The sequence below is a fragment of the Bos taurus genome, chromosome 16 (genome assembly GCF_002263795.3).
Source record: "Bos taurus isolate L1 Dominette 01449 registration number 42190680 breed Hereford chromosome 16, ARS-UCD2.0, whole genome shotgun sequence".
Taxonomy (NCBI): domain Eukaryota; kingdom Metazoa; phylum Chordata; class Mammalia; order Artiodactyla; family Bovidae; genus Bos; species Bos taurus.
In genome coordinates, this window is record NC_037343.1 from 21,161,635 (window position 1) to 21,178,436 (window position 16,802).

The 16,802-nt window shown below is 37.3% G+C and overlaps 1 protein-coding gene across 6 annotated transcripts in view; it reads left to right on the forward strand.

Moving 5' to 3' along the window:
- SPATA17 (spermatogenesis associated 17) overlaps positions 1 to 16,802 on the forward strand; it is a 265,096-nt gene that overhangs the window by 35,800 nt on the left and 212,494 nt on the right. For all 6 annotated transcript variants that reach the window (XR_009490826.1, XM_002693949.6, XM_005216791.5 and 3 more), the window contains one exon: positions 12,590 to 12,640. Coding sequence is in view for 5 of the 6 variants with exons in the window: in XM_002693949.6 (XP_002693995.2) it covers positions 12,590 to 12,640 (51 nt within the window). In the remaining variant the exon portion in view is untranslated. The remainder of the gene's footprint in view (positions 1 to 12,589; positions 12,641 to 16,802) is intronic.

A 16,802-nucleotide genomic window follows, 5' to 3' on the forward strand; every position in this document is an offset into this window, starting at 1 on the left:
AAGTGAACAAATGCACTATATAATTTTCTTTTACCTCTCTATATGTATTTTTGGAGTTTCTTCCACTGCTATTTTGAATCATTTAGACAAAGTTATAGAAAGTGCCCCTTATCTCTCAATTCGTCAGTGGATATTTTCTACATAACCATATTAAAATGACCAGAATCAGGAAACTGACGTCTATACAAGTCAATTGTCTGTTCTTTGGATTCTGTTCATATTTCACTGATTGTCCCAATGATTTAACTTATAGCAAACACATCTTTTCCAGGGTATAAACCCGTGTTTCCCATTGTATTTAGTTGTTGTTTCTCCATAGTTACCTTTGATGTGTTTGGTCTATCTATGCTTTTCATGACCTTTATTCTTGAAGAGTATAAAATAATTATTTTTTATATTATTCCTCAGTTTTGGTTTTATGTTTCTTCATTGTTATAGTGAGATTATACATTTTATATTACAATACATGTCAGTACATCACATTAGGAACCATATGATGTCAGTTTGTCTCATGGCAGTTGATGCTAAATTTGATAATTTAAGGTGGTATCTCACACTTTTAGACTTGCTATTTTTGTCTTATGAGGCAGTGTTTTAAGACTGGGTATATATCTTCTTCGTCACCAGAATTTTTTATTCTAGATTTACCATGTCATTATGATTCTTACTAGAGGAAGAATTATGTTTGTCAAATAGTGATTTTCTTAACCTTGTCATTTCTTCTACATTTTCTTGTTAGCATTTTCGTACAAGAAAGAGCCTTTTTCCTCTTTATTCATTCATTCGTTTATAACAGTTTTAACCCATGAGTTCCTATTTTGTTTAATGGATTATAATAAATTATCACTAATTGGTTTTCTGCTCAAATTTTCCCAGATTTGGTGAGTCGGAGCTCCTGCAAGTCAATTTTTAATAGAGTCAGATTACTTAAACAGAATGATCAAAAATTAAGTTGTTTTCTATGGAATAATGAGCATCTTTAACCTCATTATTTATTATTATTCATCATGAGATCTATGTCTTTGTGTAGACAAGACTGTAGAGTATACTTATGCATATGGCATTCAATGAACATTACCAACTTAACTTTCATGCTGCTATTTCTACTCACAAGTCACCATCCAGATGGTTATGAATGATTGACATCTCCTTTTAATCAAGCATATGAACATGTATACATTTAAGTGACTGTTGTCAAAATATTCAACTTTGGAATCTATATTTGTTCTAATGATATTGGAGTTGCTAAAAAAAATTTAAATCTTTAAAAGTTCAAGTAATGAGCCACCCAAAAAAATTTGTTTTGTTACTTTAGGGTCTTGACTGGATCACAGAGAATGTCACTCAGCATGATCACCAAGTTATTCTCCAGATTTGGATCTAATTATCTTTGGGTTCTTGAAAAGAAATGGAGATTTTCCTCAGTTAAATTGGTTCTTGATGGTTTTTAAATCTGTTAATCTGTACGGTGTTTTTGAACACATCTGTTTTACTTATTTACCTGTTTTTGCCATTGTGTGCATGGCATAAAGAACATAAAGATCTCAGTAAATAACATAATCCGATCTTGGCATATAATTACTAAATGAGATTAAAATAGCTGCCATTTACTGGCTGACTAGTGAGAGTGAAATATTGTACTAAGCATTTTATATACTCAACGTGTATATATTTTTATATATTTATATATTGAGTATATATTTTATATACTCAACTAAGCTCCTCAGGTGGCTCAGTGGTAAAGAATCTTCCTGCCAAGCAGGAGACATGGGTTCAATCCCTGGGTCAGAAAGATCCCCGGGAAAGGAAATGGCAAGCCACTCCAGTATTCTTGCCTAGAAAATCCCATAGAAGAGGCGCCTGGCATGCTGCAGTCCATGGGGTCCCAAGAGTTAGACATGACTTAGCAATTAAACAACAACAATAATACCAACTAAAGTCTATGCCAGTCCTGTGAATATTATCACCATGTTATAGTTTTAGGCCCAGAGATGGCTACTTCCCCAAGGATACATTGTTAGAGATAAGTGGAGAAAAGTTCAAACCCAATTTGATTTGTTTCCGAAACCCTTACATGGAGAGGTAGGCAGTTCAGTCTCAGTCATTATTGGCGATTTCCCTTCTCAGGTTTATACAGAGGTCCTGTGAGACTTAAGTAGTGCCATCAGAGCAGAAATCCTCACCTTTATCCAATCTTCATTCATAAGATACCTATTGTCCAAGCTCGTGTGTTCAGTCCCAGGATTCATCCTTCAAGGACTCCATGACAGTTCCGCCACATAAAGGGAAAGGGAATTTTTGCCAGAGCTGGTATCTTCCCTGGTGTTCAGAATCCCATTTTCTCCCCAGATGCCACCAAATTTATCCCTAGAGTTTTAGCCACATCCCAGACTTCCCTGGTTGCTCAGATGGTAAAGAATCTGCCTGCCGTGCTGAAGACCCAGGTTTGATCCCTGGATCAGGAAGATCTCCTGGAGAAGGGAATGGCAGGCACCCCACTCCAGGGTTCTTGCCGGGATAATCCCATGGACAGAGGAGCCTGTCTGGCTACAGTCCATGGGGTCGCAGAGTCAGACATGACCGAACGACTAACAATTTCTTTCACTTTTTCAGGAGCAAAAGGAATGCAAAATGTTGTATTGTTACAAAAAGTTAATGCCCCACTCTTTCCCAGGCATGTGGAACATTTTCTTCATTATTTATCTTTTTCTGCCCATGTTTCTCCCGTTAGTATCCCCCATCCCCTCAGTATGATTTCTCAGAGCTCAGGTTTTAGGGGAGCAAAGCTGGGGATGGACATTCACATATAAACTGACTGAAGCAAAAATGCGTAAAAGGAACTGCTACTCTCGTGAGCGGGGAGTGGAGCGTGAATTAAGGATAGTGTTTGAATCTATGTTAATTATCCTGTCACGCACATTAGTATACATTGTCACACATATAGTCCTATAGCAGCTATCTTTAAACCATCATTTCCAAATTTATTCTGCATAATTTTTTTTGCCTGACAGCTGCATACAATAATAATAATAATGCCATATAGTATATATTAGGTTGTAAAATGAATGGTAGAATTAGTGATTTTAAAACTTTTGTCATAGAACTCCCCCTTACCTAAAATTTAGCAAACTTTTTAATCCCCGTGTGCTAAAAACAGGTGCAATCAGTACAGCTGTTTTGGAAACTGAAAACAGAACTGGTTGGTCTCTTACCTGGTGGCCTCTGTTGTCATCTGAGCCAGCAGGGCATGATCTGAAAGCCACTGATTTTAATTTGCTTTTCTGAGGAAGGATCACAGGAAAATGATATTAATTGTCTGGAGGAGAAGAGAACCAAGTACTAGAGGACTAAGCATAAGAATAGACTTTTTACTGTAAACCCTTTGGTAGGTTTTGAATTTTAAACAATGTGAATATATTATCTATTAAATACAGAAAATTAATTAAAAAGGCAAGTCAATTTAAAAGGTACTCCCCCACCAAACACACACAGGCAGATAATAAGTACTCAGGTGGGAAGTTAATGTGATCTCTGAAGGTCAAAGTGGTGAGATTTATGCTGAACCTCTGGGGATCAGGAAACTATAGGTTGGGGAGAGGCAAGGATATTTCAATTAGGAACCACGTGAATGAAGGTTTGAAACTGGGAATGTGCGTGGTGTAACAGGAAGTGGTGAGGATGTTGATACAGGTGGCTGGAGAGAGGTTGAGGACTAGCAGAACATTGGTAAGGAGCTAAATGTGACTTTTATCAAATAATTTCCTACACTTTTAAGGGCCTTTCTTGTTTAAAAACATGTTTTACACTCATTGCTTCATATTTTCCAGTAATAGTCTGTCAAGTAGAAAATGCAGGTGTTCAGTCTTCTTATAGATGAAGACATGGAGACTCAAGGAGTTTAAAAGATGGGACTAAGGTCCCCAGTTTCTGATCCCTGTATATCCGTATGCTACCTACCTTCTAAAAATCTTTTTCTAAAGGTCCCCGAGGCACTCCAAAACTGTTCCTCCTTCTATAGACCTTTATTCAAGTAAATGGCACAACCATTCAGCCAGAAATCCAAACTCATTCTCGACTCCTCGTCACACTCTTTTCCCCATCTTCTATCTCCTTTCAGTCATCAACTACTTGGCATTGTCCCTCAGAAAAGTCTCTTGATTCTGACCTAAACTAGGAATCAAGTGTAATTTTACTCGCATGCCTACAATCCTCACCATAGCACACAGTGTAAAATTCACACTCTTTGACATGACATGGTGGATTTTCATTGTCTCATGATCCCTTCTTATCTACCCTTACTTCTTGCTACACCTGTATAAATATACTCTATTCGCTACTATATACAAAAGAGATAACTAATAAGAACCTACTGTATAGCACAGAGAACTCTACTCAATACTCTCTAATGACCTGTTTATGGGAAAAACAATCTAAACAAAGAGTGGATATATGGGTATGCATACCTGATGCACCCTGCTGCACACCGAAAACTAAGACAACATTGTAAATAAACCATTTGCCGTTGCTAAGATATGCTGTGTCCTACAGGCTTCTTGCAAATGCTATTTACTTTGCCTGGATGCCCTTCTTCACTGTGACCTGCTTCCCATTGGTCTGAATGCCTACTCATGCCTCAAGACTTTACTTAAAGATTGCCCTTCCCTGATCTCCTGAGGTTGAGCGTGGAATGGTAGGAGGTGTGCCTTCCTCATGCTTTGCTCCTGTAGGTATTTCTGTCACTGTGATCCGTTTGTTTACTGACATCTCTCATTTGACTGCGACCTCCTGAGAGGCAATGACTGTTCTAGTTATTATATCTCAAACGATCACAGTAAATGCTACATAGAAAGTCTGCAGAATCTTTTGCTAACTGGATGAATTAATTACTCATAGGGCCATAAGTTGGAGACCTCACTATGGCCAACACAGCAGGTGGGTAGTATTCATATGTGCCAAAAATTCTTCCCTACCCCCTTCCTTGTAAAGGAATGATTCCTCCCCATCGTGTTGGTTTTGGGCTAAGCCATATGTTGTGGACCATAGCCACAGGGAAGCTTAGCCCACAGGTAATGGGAGTGAGAAATAAGCATTTTGTTTTATAAGCTACTGAGATAGCTGCATTCTTTTTTTTTCTTTCTCAGCAAGGCTGATTAATGGTTGTAATGACAACAAAAGCATGGATGTTGATAAGAAAACATTCTGAGTTGGACATTCAGTGAAGCTTTTACAAGATGAAATTCTGAGATTTTGAGTCTGTGATGATGTTAGGACACCTCCATGTGGTGGTATCTTGTAAGGCGACTTTGCTATCTCTCAGCAGAGTCGCTGGCACATTATAATTAGCACTGAACAAATGCTTATTAAAGAGAACTTTTAGCTGAAGAAGCAGAACTAGAGATAAAGGTTTTAGAGCCATCAGCATAAGACGGCAGGATTTTCTACCTGATGGAAAAGTATCTGAACAGTAGAGCAGAAGGCCAAGAATTGAGGCTTATGGAATGCATTAGTAGGATTTAGGTAGAGGAAGGGAATTATAGGTAGATAATAAACAGAAAAGCAGAGACACAATATCACAGGAACCAAAGGAGAAAACTGTTAGAAATCTTGGAGTTATCAACAGTCTCACATGTGGCAAAGGTCAAACGGAAAGTAAATTGTGGAAAGTCAGAAATCCTAGGATCTCTATTTTAGATGGGTTCTGTATTTTTAGACAGAACCTTAAAATTCTCCCTTAAAATTCTACTATACCAAAATATTTCCATCCAGCTTTTAAATAATTTTCAAAGCAACACCAGCTGACTTATCCAGTCCTGAAGTGTTATGCATTCTCCACTATCATTCCCTCACTGACCAGAGATAACAGAACCATTCCAATTTTCCTTTGTGATTTGATTCCTTTTTCCTTCCTGGATGACAGCTATTTTTGTTTATTTTAATTTTCAACCTCCATTTCATGTCTTCCTGCTGACTGTTATAATGCTGTATCTGGCAACATAACCCAAATTTGTCCATCTGAAGAACTGAGGACTATTGATTCATAACCTTGAAAATCTTCCCTGTTAATAAGGATGTGCTCTGACTCTTCTTTTCCATTAACAGTGGATTTCGGTCACCCGGTGTGTGTGCTCAGGCCTGCTGGATTCCTGCTGTGTTTCACTGCAGCCTGCTCTTCCCATTGGGTACTCGACTGGTCCTACTGTTTCGGTCCCCTTCTTGTTTTCAACTGTATAATGTTCTAAGTAGCCTGTCCTTAGCACTCCTTGTTTTGTTTCATAAATGGTGAGATGAGTACAGTCATTTCTGTAGATGATATACCAGAATAATGTTGAAATATATCATCTGTCTCCTTTGGAAAACTAGCACTTTGAGTGTTATCGGAGTGAATTCGCCAATATAACCTATACAGGACAACTGTATACATCTTGTTATCCTTTTCAATTTCCTTTTACCATTCATGCTAAGTTGCTTCGGTTGTGTCCAACTGTTTGCGCCTCCGTAGACCGTAGCCCTCCAGGCTCCTCTGTCCATGGGATTCTTGGGCAAGAATAATGGAGTAGGTTGCCGTGTCCTCCTCCAGGGGATCTTCCTGACCCAGGGATCAAACCCGCATCTCTTATGTCTCCTGCATTGGCAGGCGGGTTCTTTACCACTAGTGCCACCTGGGAAGCCCATGTTTTACCATGACATAGTTTATATTGTGTTTAATATCAAGTATACACTCTGAAAGCAGCTACCCTAATATAGATGATTAATTCTATATACATTATCATGAGATAAATATATGTGTGTATATATATAAAACTATAGATGTAAACAGCTCAATGTTATGTTTTTAAATTGAGCTCATTCAGTAAATAACATATGTGGCCACCATATTAACAGAACTTGATTAAAACTTTTTGTTAAAGTAATATTACCAGCCTATGATAGAACCATTTAATTTATAAAAATAACTCTCATTAAAAAATAGATTATCCTTCAAATAATGTTATTGCCAAAAAGGCTCACAATACGTATATACTTATCATTTTACTGTTCTTCTTACAAAGTTTTTTATTTGATTAATATTTAGAAAAGTAAAAATAGAAAAATTCTGTTAGCTTTAAATGGAACAAAGGATATCATCTACTATCAACTCTCATTATGTGATGTCATGATAAATACCAGCAGGTTTGTTTTTTAATAGTAAAAATGCATAAAATTTTGGTCATTATTTTTAAAACTGGTGAGATTGACATGGTTGCTTGTACAGATATTTTTATTTCTTTTCATTAGATGAATGAATGTACCATATATAGCCTAACTCATTTTACAAATCTGTTTGTAGGGCTTTCCAGTCAGTTATACATTAAGGCAACATTTATCTCTCTTAATGTTAGAGCAGAAAACTGAAACATAATCTATTTTTCCCCCTCAGGATCTGGCATTTTAAATATCAAAGACTGGATAACTTAAGACTCTGACTTCCTAATATTAATTTAAAACTTTACTAACATTTTCATTATAATTATATGAATATAAGTTTAGTTTACTTGCTTTTAAAGATATATTAACTTTGAGAAGCAATATAATTGGCTTTTAATTTTGTGTGTGTGGTGGAAGAAGAAAGGTTATTTTAACAATCAGCTGTTGATAATGACCATATTGCTATCAGTGGTCAGTGAACAAGGAAAAGCATATGCACAAAATACTCATGATTATTTGATAATAAATCATTTTAATGATCATACTCAAAATTATAAAATGAGGATGGCGCTGATGTGGAAAATAACAAAGGCACAGGCTCCCCAGATCTGTTATCCATATGTTCATGGCTTCTAAAATTTCCAGTGTCATCACTTTACTGCAAATAGTTCCTCTGTATTGCCTGGCCTAGCAAATAAAGCCAGTTGATCTGGTCAGGTTTATGTAGATGCATCATTCAAATTTAGGCTTCTCGGATAATCAGTGGTAAAGAACCAGCCTGCCAGTGCTGGAGACGCAGAAGATGTGGGTTTGATCCCTGAGTCGGGAAGATCGCCTGGAGGAGGAAATGGCAACCCACTCCAGTATTCTTGGCTGGGAAATCCCATAGACAGAGGAGCCTTGTGGGCTACAGCCCATGGGGTCACAAAAGAGTCGGACACAGCAGAGCATACACACACACACACACACATCACTTAAATTTATTATAAATATGTATTACTTTCTGTTCTTGAAAATGATTGAGCATTTGAAACTCAGATTTGCTTGGCCTCCAACCTAAAGCCTTAACAGTAACAGAAAAGATTGGTTAATTTATGGTATGTTCATGTAGCAAAATATCAATACAGCCATTGTATATAAAAATATGTGAAAAAGAAACTTGAAACTAAGGAAGAGGAAATACCTGTCCTAGGTCTATCTAAACTAGGTGGAAAAACCTTTATTAGAAATTAAGGCATCAGGGATTTAAGGAAGAGAATTTGCTGAGTTTAAGACTTACGAGGCAGAACGTGTCTAGTTTCCAGGGTCTGGAACATGGCTGTGAAAGTAAGTGGACAGCATTGGGACTGAGAAAGACGGGGTAGTTGTGAGAACAAGTATTTGAGTGTGTTGTGGATACATGGATTTGAAAAGTCTCAAGATAACAGCTGGAGTTGTAAAGAGTAAGATCTTTTGCTTGGTTTATTGGAGCAGGGCAGGGAGGCGACAAAGAGGAAAGGAAGCGTGTACCTGAGGAGGATTGACAACTCCAAGAACGGAGGGAGAGCGACAAATGTAATAAGTTTAAGAGTTAACAGTGAGTTTTTGTTTGTTTATTTGTTCTTTGGGTTTTTGTTGTGGTTGTGGTTTTTTCAGGAGTTCTTCCTCCTTGTCTGAACTGCTTTGCAGGTAGGTATCCACTGGAGCTGAGAGAATGCCAGCTGCTTCTTGGAGTGGGGGAAAAAAGGTAGTTTCTCCTGTAAATGCGTGCAAGAAAAACAGAGAGAATTTGTCAGTTAGAAAAGAATGATAAGACGTTTCAGGCAAAGGGAGTAGTGTGAGTGTGGAAGTGAAGAAAATATAATAATTTGATCAGATTGAGGTTTAAAGGAGTGGCCTGGTAAGAGATAGGCTTCCCTGTGGCTCAGTGGTAAAGAATCTGCCCGCGAGTGCAGGAGACCTGGGTACCATCCCTGAGTCAGGAAGATCCCCTGGAGGAGGGCATGGCAACCCACTCCAGTATTCTTGCCTGGAGAATCCCAAGGACAGAGGAGCCTGGAGGGCTACGGTCCATAGGGTTGCAAAGAGTCAGATACGACTTAGCGACTACAAAATGACAATGGTGAGAGAGAATTGGAGAACAAAATTGGGACCTGATATGGTGAGTTTTGAATATCACTTGACCTGTAAGAGAGTGTTTCTCATTTATCCTCGCCCTCGCTCCGCTCTGTAATTCACCTGATAGAAAAAGAAACTCAAATATGAAATATGCTCCCATCAATATCACAGATCCATTCCCATCAAATAGCAGCCCCATCTGAAAGGTCCACATGGATATTAAGCACTCAGAAAATTGCTTTTAAAGAAAAACAACTTCCAGAAAAAATTTTAGAAGCCTTGTAAAAATTGAGCTAGGTGACATAACAAAGCCTGTATAGTGAACAAGTGGTTAATTCAGTGTTCAAATGCTGTGTTTCATCCCAGGAATTCTTTCTACTCTATCTGTTGTAAATGCAACATATTAATTCTGTTTGTCTTTCTCTCCTTTTTCTCCCTCTCCCTGTCTCATTCCCTTTCTTCATTTATTCAACAAATATTTTGGGAATGTCTAAAATGTTTTCATGACATTGAAATTACCATATTTTATGCTTGAGCTTCACCCCAGATCTTTAGTTTTCCTCTTTAAAATAGACTTGGTACCTTAACAGTAAGATATAAAATTAATTTATAGTAAGGAAACTTTTGAGAATATCTGCTAATGAATTACTATAGTCTGTGGTTCCTAGATATATTATTAATATTTAGCAGTTAGGAAATGCTTTGCTTATCCAAGTTCATGGAATGAATGGAAAAAACTTTTAGGACCGACAGAAACCTGGAAAATAATATTAAGAACATAGGCTTTGGTATGACATATCATTTAACTACTCATGTAACCAAAAGGGCAAATATTAGCATAACAAACTTCATGGCTCGGAATAGAAATATAGAGACTAAGATGACATTTTTAAAACTTTGGAAGTGTCCAGTGCGTCTCATAGATACCTTATGAAAATGTACAAGTCATAATCAAAATTATTTTTTAGTGTTTTTTTCTTAAACTGTGACAAAATATATGTAGCATAAAATTGATCATTTTGACTATTTTTAACTGTATCATTCAGTGACATTAAGTCCAGTCGCATTGTTATGCAACTGCCACCCCTGCCCAGCTCAAAACTCTTCCATCATCTCAAGGGGAAACTCTGTACCCAGTAAACAGTATCTGCTCTTCCTCCAGTGCCTGGTAACCACTATTGTGTTGTCTGTCTCTGTGAATTTGACTATTCCAGGTACCTCATATAAATGAATCATGCAATGTTTTCTGCCAAGTTTTGCTGGTATTTTCAGAAGCACCTGGGCTAAAGATTAATAAATGTAACATCAATCTGGGCTTCATATAAGAATGATAATTTAGAATCAAAGTACTTTTCTACCTTTTAAATATAAAATTAGTTAAAGTTTAGGTTCAAACGTATTTCTTTCTTCTTCCTTCAGAATAAAATTTAACTTCTTATACCTTTTTGAATTTTAAGTAAGTACGTGTTAGTCACTCAGTCGTGCCCAACTCTTTGCGACCCCATGGACTACAGCCCACCAGGCTCCTCTGTCCATGAGATTTTTCCAGGCAAGGATACTGAAATGGGTTGCCATTTCTTTCTCCAGGGGATATTCCCAACCCAGGGATTGAACCAGGGTCTCCTGCACTGCAGGCAGATTCTTTACCGACTGAGCTACAAGGGAAGCCTCTTTGGAATTTTACTTACAGTTAAATTATATACTTTGAGCCACAAAATGTATAAGAGTGACAATCCCTTTCCTAATGACCATCAGCTTTGCACCTTAAATTCTTTATCTCATTTTATTCTTCACAACTCCATGAAGTATGTGATGTATCATTTTATGAGGATAGAAGTCAAGACTGGGAGACTTCAAGTACCATGTTCAAGCTACCCAGCTGGTAAGAGCAAGGTTAGGAATTGAACTCAGGGCTGTGGCTTGAAAGCTCCCTGCTGCTAACTGAAGAGGAACATGAAAAAAGATAAATAATATCATTTTTCAAACATAAAGCTTTCACTGTGTTTCTTCTGTATAAAAATATTTAATGGTTATGTTTGCCCCGTGGAAATGCTATATTTAAGTAAATATTTTAAATTCACCTCAAACATCAGGAATTATGCCATGCTTGCTATAAGGAAGAAAGAGAATTTAAAATGAAGGAACATCATTGTGTTCATTTGTAAATAACATATTGCAGCCAACTGTTTCCTAATTGCTCAGACTGTTGATAAATAATCCAGCCCTGCTGCTCTCCACAGACAATTTGCTTTGGATCAGATCAGGCAATTCAAACAATACTAATTACAGTGAAACCCTTTTATATGAATTCCTGTTTGTTGCAGGGGAGAAAACCCCTATATGAAAGGTTAAGACACTTACCTCTGATTTTTGCTGAAACCTCATAATTATTATCCAGGCTCAAGTTCTATTAGTCTGATCAGTTTTCATTAAATAAAAATGGATAAAGTTGTATTTTGTGTAGAAAAAATATGTATTTCAATGTTTATTGTACTGTCATGAATTATGTTAATTATATCTTTTTAATTGAAAGAACAGATGTGAAAGTTTTACTTAAAGTAATATTTTCATTGAAATAAGCTCTGTTGCTAAATATTTACTGTCACAGAGATTTGTATATGAATAGATAAATGTGTCTGTACCAGAAAGAAACCAAGACTTTAGGAAGTCTTCATTATATCAGGGGATTTGCTATAACATGATATCATTGTATTTATGATTTTATGGTGTTAAAATGAATATTAAATGAAAGAAAATTCCCAAGGATTACTCAGGAGGCAGCTAAGTACATAACATTTTGTACAGATGGTTGGAAGGCACAATTTTGCTCCATCACTGCATCCATATCCTTGAACGATTTCGACTGAAGACAGCATTTCTTTGAATTTTTCATTAAACCAGACGTCTTGAAATATGAATTCCTTTTATGTTTCTGTGAGTTTTGGCTAAAAGAACCCCAGTGAATAAATCATACAATACTACGTGTCACCAGCACTTGTGAATATTTCTGCTTTGTTATTCTATTCTCAGTAGAGCACCATTGATTATCAAACTCAGCGGAGAGCATTTTATGACCATATATCTCCATTAGCTCCTAGTTTGACTACCATAGATTTTTCTGGTTAAGCCTGCATTATGTATTAGGAAGCCTATCTCTTCAATACAAAGTTTGATTTCATTTTTCTAAGCCTAGGACTCTTATTATGTATTATGTATAAAGATTCTTATGTTTTATATGTAAAAATAGGCTGCACTGTCTTTGTGTAAAACTAAAATGTATGCCATCTTTTTTTTTCTTGATTCACAGTTAGCGTATTACACTATGAAGATGAATCTCTACAATGCAATGGCTGTCAGGGTAAATATTTCTTCACTTGTTAAACAAATGAAAAGTCAATTGTGCCCTGAATTCGCTTTTAATAAAATGAGCAAACCAGAATAATGTAAATTTGATTGATATGCTAATGGTAAAGAGAGAAAAGAGTACATAGTTAAAAAGTTAGTTATACTAAATAGTCTTGGCAGTATTAAAAATTAGAGTAAAATGTAAAACACATAATTATCAATGCTTATGTTTTAGAATGTTAAATATCTGTGAGCCATGACTAGAGAAAGACTGTAAATATTAATGAAGCAATGTATTAGTTTCCATATGTCATATAGAATATTGTGATAAATAGACGAGCATGCTTCTGGAATATAAGGTTCCTGCCCAATACAAATCAATTAGAAATTATTCATATGATTTCACAGTAATAAAGTCAGTTTCCAGCTTAGACGTTTTATTTCTGTCATTTCTGTGTTCATTTTTATGTGTTACTTGCCTAATAGGAAGCTGAATTTTGTGATTATGAAGCTTCCTTGGTTTCTGCACAGATTAGGGGAAGAGCCACAGCAAAAGTATTATTTCTTTTGTATCAGTATGATAATAGTTTAATTGTGAAGCTGTTATAAATGGGGAAATTACTTAGGTGAATTTCATTAATGTCCTTAAAACCCATGTTTTAATTTTAATTTTACCTTCTCATATTCTCTTTCATTGATCTATTAATTCTTGTTTCTACTGATAATGGATTTTATTTTGGGTGAAGCAAGATAGGCAAATACTCTCTGAAAGTCCTGTGTTGAACTAAGGCAGTTAAATTTGCATTATTTTGATGACGTATACTGCTTTGGGAAAGGGCTTTCTAATGCAGGTGTGACTGTATGGGAGCCCAGCCCAGGGGCGATCTCCAGTATCTGTCTACCTCTCTGTGTTTCCCTAGGTTAAGGGGGAAAAAAAGGAAGAGGAAAAAGTAGATTTTGTTGTTGTTGTTGCTTCTCCTGAGCCAGAAGAGAAACTCCAGGTGCACTGGGCTATATTTACCTCTCTTAGAAATACAGTAATATAAGAAAATAATTTTTCCTCTTTTAACAAGAATGCTTGAATCTGGGAATTTAGGAGAGTCTAATTCTCTGTACAGTTCTGCTAAAGGCTTAACTTCTGAGCTTAAAATAATGTTAGTTTTTTTTTTTTTTTCTTTTTTGTGCACCTTTGTTAGGTATGTCTGAAAAGTAAAAAGCAATAGATAACAGAATCTAAAGCAAATGATGATGGAAGGCTCAAAGGTTCCCAGAGGCCATCAGGGGAGACAGAGGCACAGGAGTCAGGGCTAAAAAAACACATTCTCATGTTTCCTATTTAGCCCCAAATTTTGTACTGAATTCAGATCTGGCTGGAATTGTTAAGATTCCTTTTACCTTGACTAGGCACGTCTAGGACCTCCCAGGTGGCCCAGTAGTAAAGAATCCGCCAGAAATGCAGGAGATGCAGGTTCAATCCCTGGGTCAGGAAGATCCCCTGGAGAAGGAAGTGGCAATCCACTCCAGTATTCTTGCCTGGGAAATCCCGTGGACAGAGGAGTCTGGCAGGCTACAGTCCATGAGGTCACAAAAGAGTAGGACACAGCTGAGCAACTCAACAACAATAATAACAGGCATGTCTAAGAAATCCACATCAGTCCAAGCCACTCAGAAGGCAGTGTTTTTGTTATTCTAACATCATACTAAAATCTGTATTTCCTAGTGTTACCAAACCAAATTTGGGTCCACTTGCCCCCAGATAGTGAAGCTAATCTACGGACACCAGGTTGCGGTGAAGGAAGGTGCAGTGTTTACTGCAGGAACCAAGCAAGGAGTCCAGGCAGCTAGTGCTTAAAAGGCCCAAACTTCCTGAAGGCTGTCAGGGAAAGGTTTTTAAGGACAGTGTGAGGGTGAGGAGTTATGGGGTGGGTGGTCAGCTCATGGACATTCTTCTGCCTGGACATTCTTCTGGTTACTGGTGAGGTAATTGGGAGTCAAGAAAACCTTCCAGGTCCAGCGGGTCTTGGGGTCTGGGGTCTCCATGCTTGTGGGCAGTATACAGTTCACTTTTTCAACCTGGTTGGGGGTTTCAGTATCTGCAAAACAGCCATGTCAAAGGGCATGGCTCAGAATATTAGCTATAATCCTTGAGTAGGAGCTAAAGTTCTTTGACTTTGTTTAAAGGCTAAATTATTATTAATATTTTTCTTGATTGACTGTTTTCCTTTCTTTCTGCATTTTCTCACTTCTCTGATTAAATGTACTCTTTGGAAATTCAGGGAAGGCCTAGGAAGCTAGAGTTTTTCTACAAATAAGAGGCAGTTGGAGGACATGGGGTGGGGTTCTTTTCCATGAAGGCCCCATAGGATCCTGCTCAATTACACCTAATAGCATTGCCCAGTCTCACCTTTTCTTTGATTAATATCAGTGGAAGATGTTGAACTCTGTCTTGGTCCTGTGATCTTAGAAAACAGCAAACCTGTATGCACCTACTGACCCCCTCCCCGTCCCCCAACTCTTGTGTTTCAGAAGCAGCTTACTGCAAACAAACAAACAAACAAAATCCTTCCCCACATGACTTAGATAAGAGGCACAGATGCCCCCTTGTTCACCCATAGCAAAGCTAGACACAGTCCCCCAAATTCCTCCTTCACCTCACAACTGATTAGCTGAACTGTTTGTCCCTGCTGATCAACTGGAAAAAAACACGTTCATTAAGCAAGTTGTGGGTAAGCTTCTCTCCTTCTCCCAGGGCCCTTGACTTCAGTCAGCACATGGAGTCTCCTTAGTTCCTCCTCGTGAGAATGGGCTTTGGGGTAAAGCATCCTCTGATTTGCTATCTGATTATGCTGCCCTTTCATTTCCACTTGCCCATATCAGGTTCTTCCCAGCCATGTTCATACCTTCTTATAAAAGAAAAACTCTTTTTGCCTAACGTCCACCATGCTTGCAATTGTTACGGCCAAAGATTCTCTGTGTCTCAATAGTCCACCTCCATCTCCTGCAGGAGTCATTCACCCCCAGTTTCTTGCAGTAATTCTTTCAAGTCAAATCTCTCCTGGCTACATCCAGATTTTTTTTTTTTTTTTTTTTTTGACACATTCCAGGAGACAAGAGTAAAGGTGGGAATGCAGTGGTCATTAAGTGAAAGGAAGGAAGACTTGAGCATTACCTAGAGGTTGAAATGATCCACTGAAGACACTGAGGAATTTTTGCGAGGCTCTGTGGAGTGTGTAAATACTACTGTGGGAAATTTGAAATAGAAACGCTTCTCTGCAAAGACGTTCAAAGACTTCCTTCCGAGATTTGGATGAGCTAATTTGGTAACTTGGTAACGAGGAATCAGGACTAAGGCTCACTTGCATAGAGGCTGGTGTGACTGCCTAACAAAGATTAATTTTTAGCATGGAGTGATCACATGGCCAGAACTGAACTTATTTGTAAGTGGACATGGGCAAATCTATTTGTAAGTGGATTTCTTTGCAAGATGGTGCTCTGAAAATTTTGCTCTCTGCAGGAGTGAGAGGCTAAAGAGACCAATGCGTGGTCCACATACCTTCTATGTTGTACGCATCTGAAGCTTACAAACCTAACTGGATACCAGCAGCTGACGTTTTACTTCTAATCTCTACAACTATGCCTTTTCAGTTTATAAGCTACCAAATAATTTTGCTAAAAAGAGCTACCCTTTAAATAATTTAAATATGGGTGACAGTAAGTGTACAGGAGAAAGAATTTCTAAGAGTAACTGACAACTACAGAAAATATATATGGCCAATATTCATACAGATATATTTTTATATATGCACCTAAATCATATAGTAGAAAATTAAAAAAAAAAAAAACTTTTGTCTTACTCTGCTTCATATACTGAGTCAATTGCAAGTTATGTATTTGACTATTGACTCCAAGCATGACAAATTATATTCAATTGTGAGAGGCCACTGGAGCATTTCTGAAAAGAGAAGGAATTCAAAATTTTCATTTGTGGCTTATCCATTCCTAAATCGATGTCACTTTTATATAATGAAGAATAAATTATATATATGTGATTGTTTAATGACATAGTAATTCATATCTCAATTTGCTGCATTTATTTTTTAAAGGGTCACCTTTTCTCTAAAGACTTTACGATCCCCCTACCCATGTAGAGTTGATCACTCTCTTTTTTTATGTCC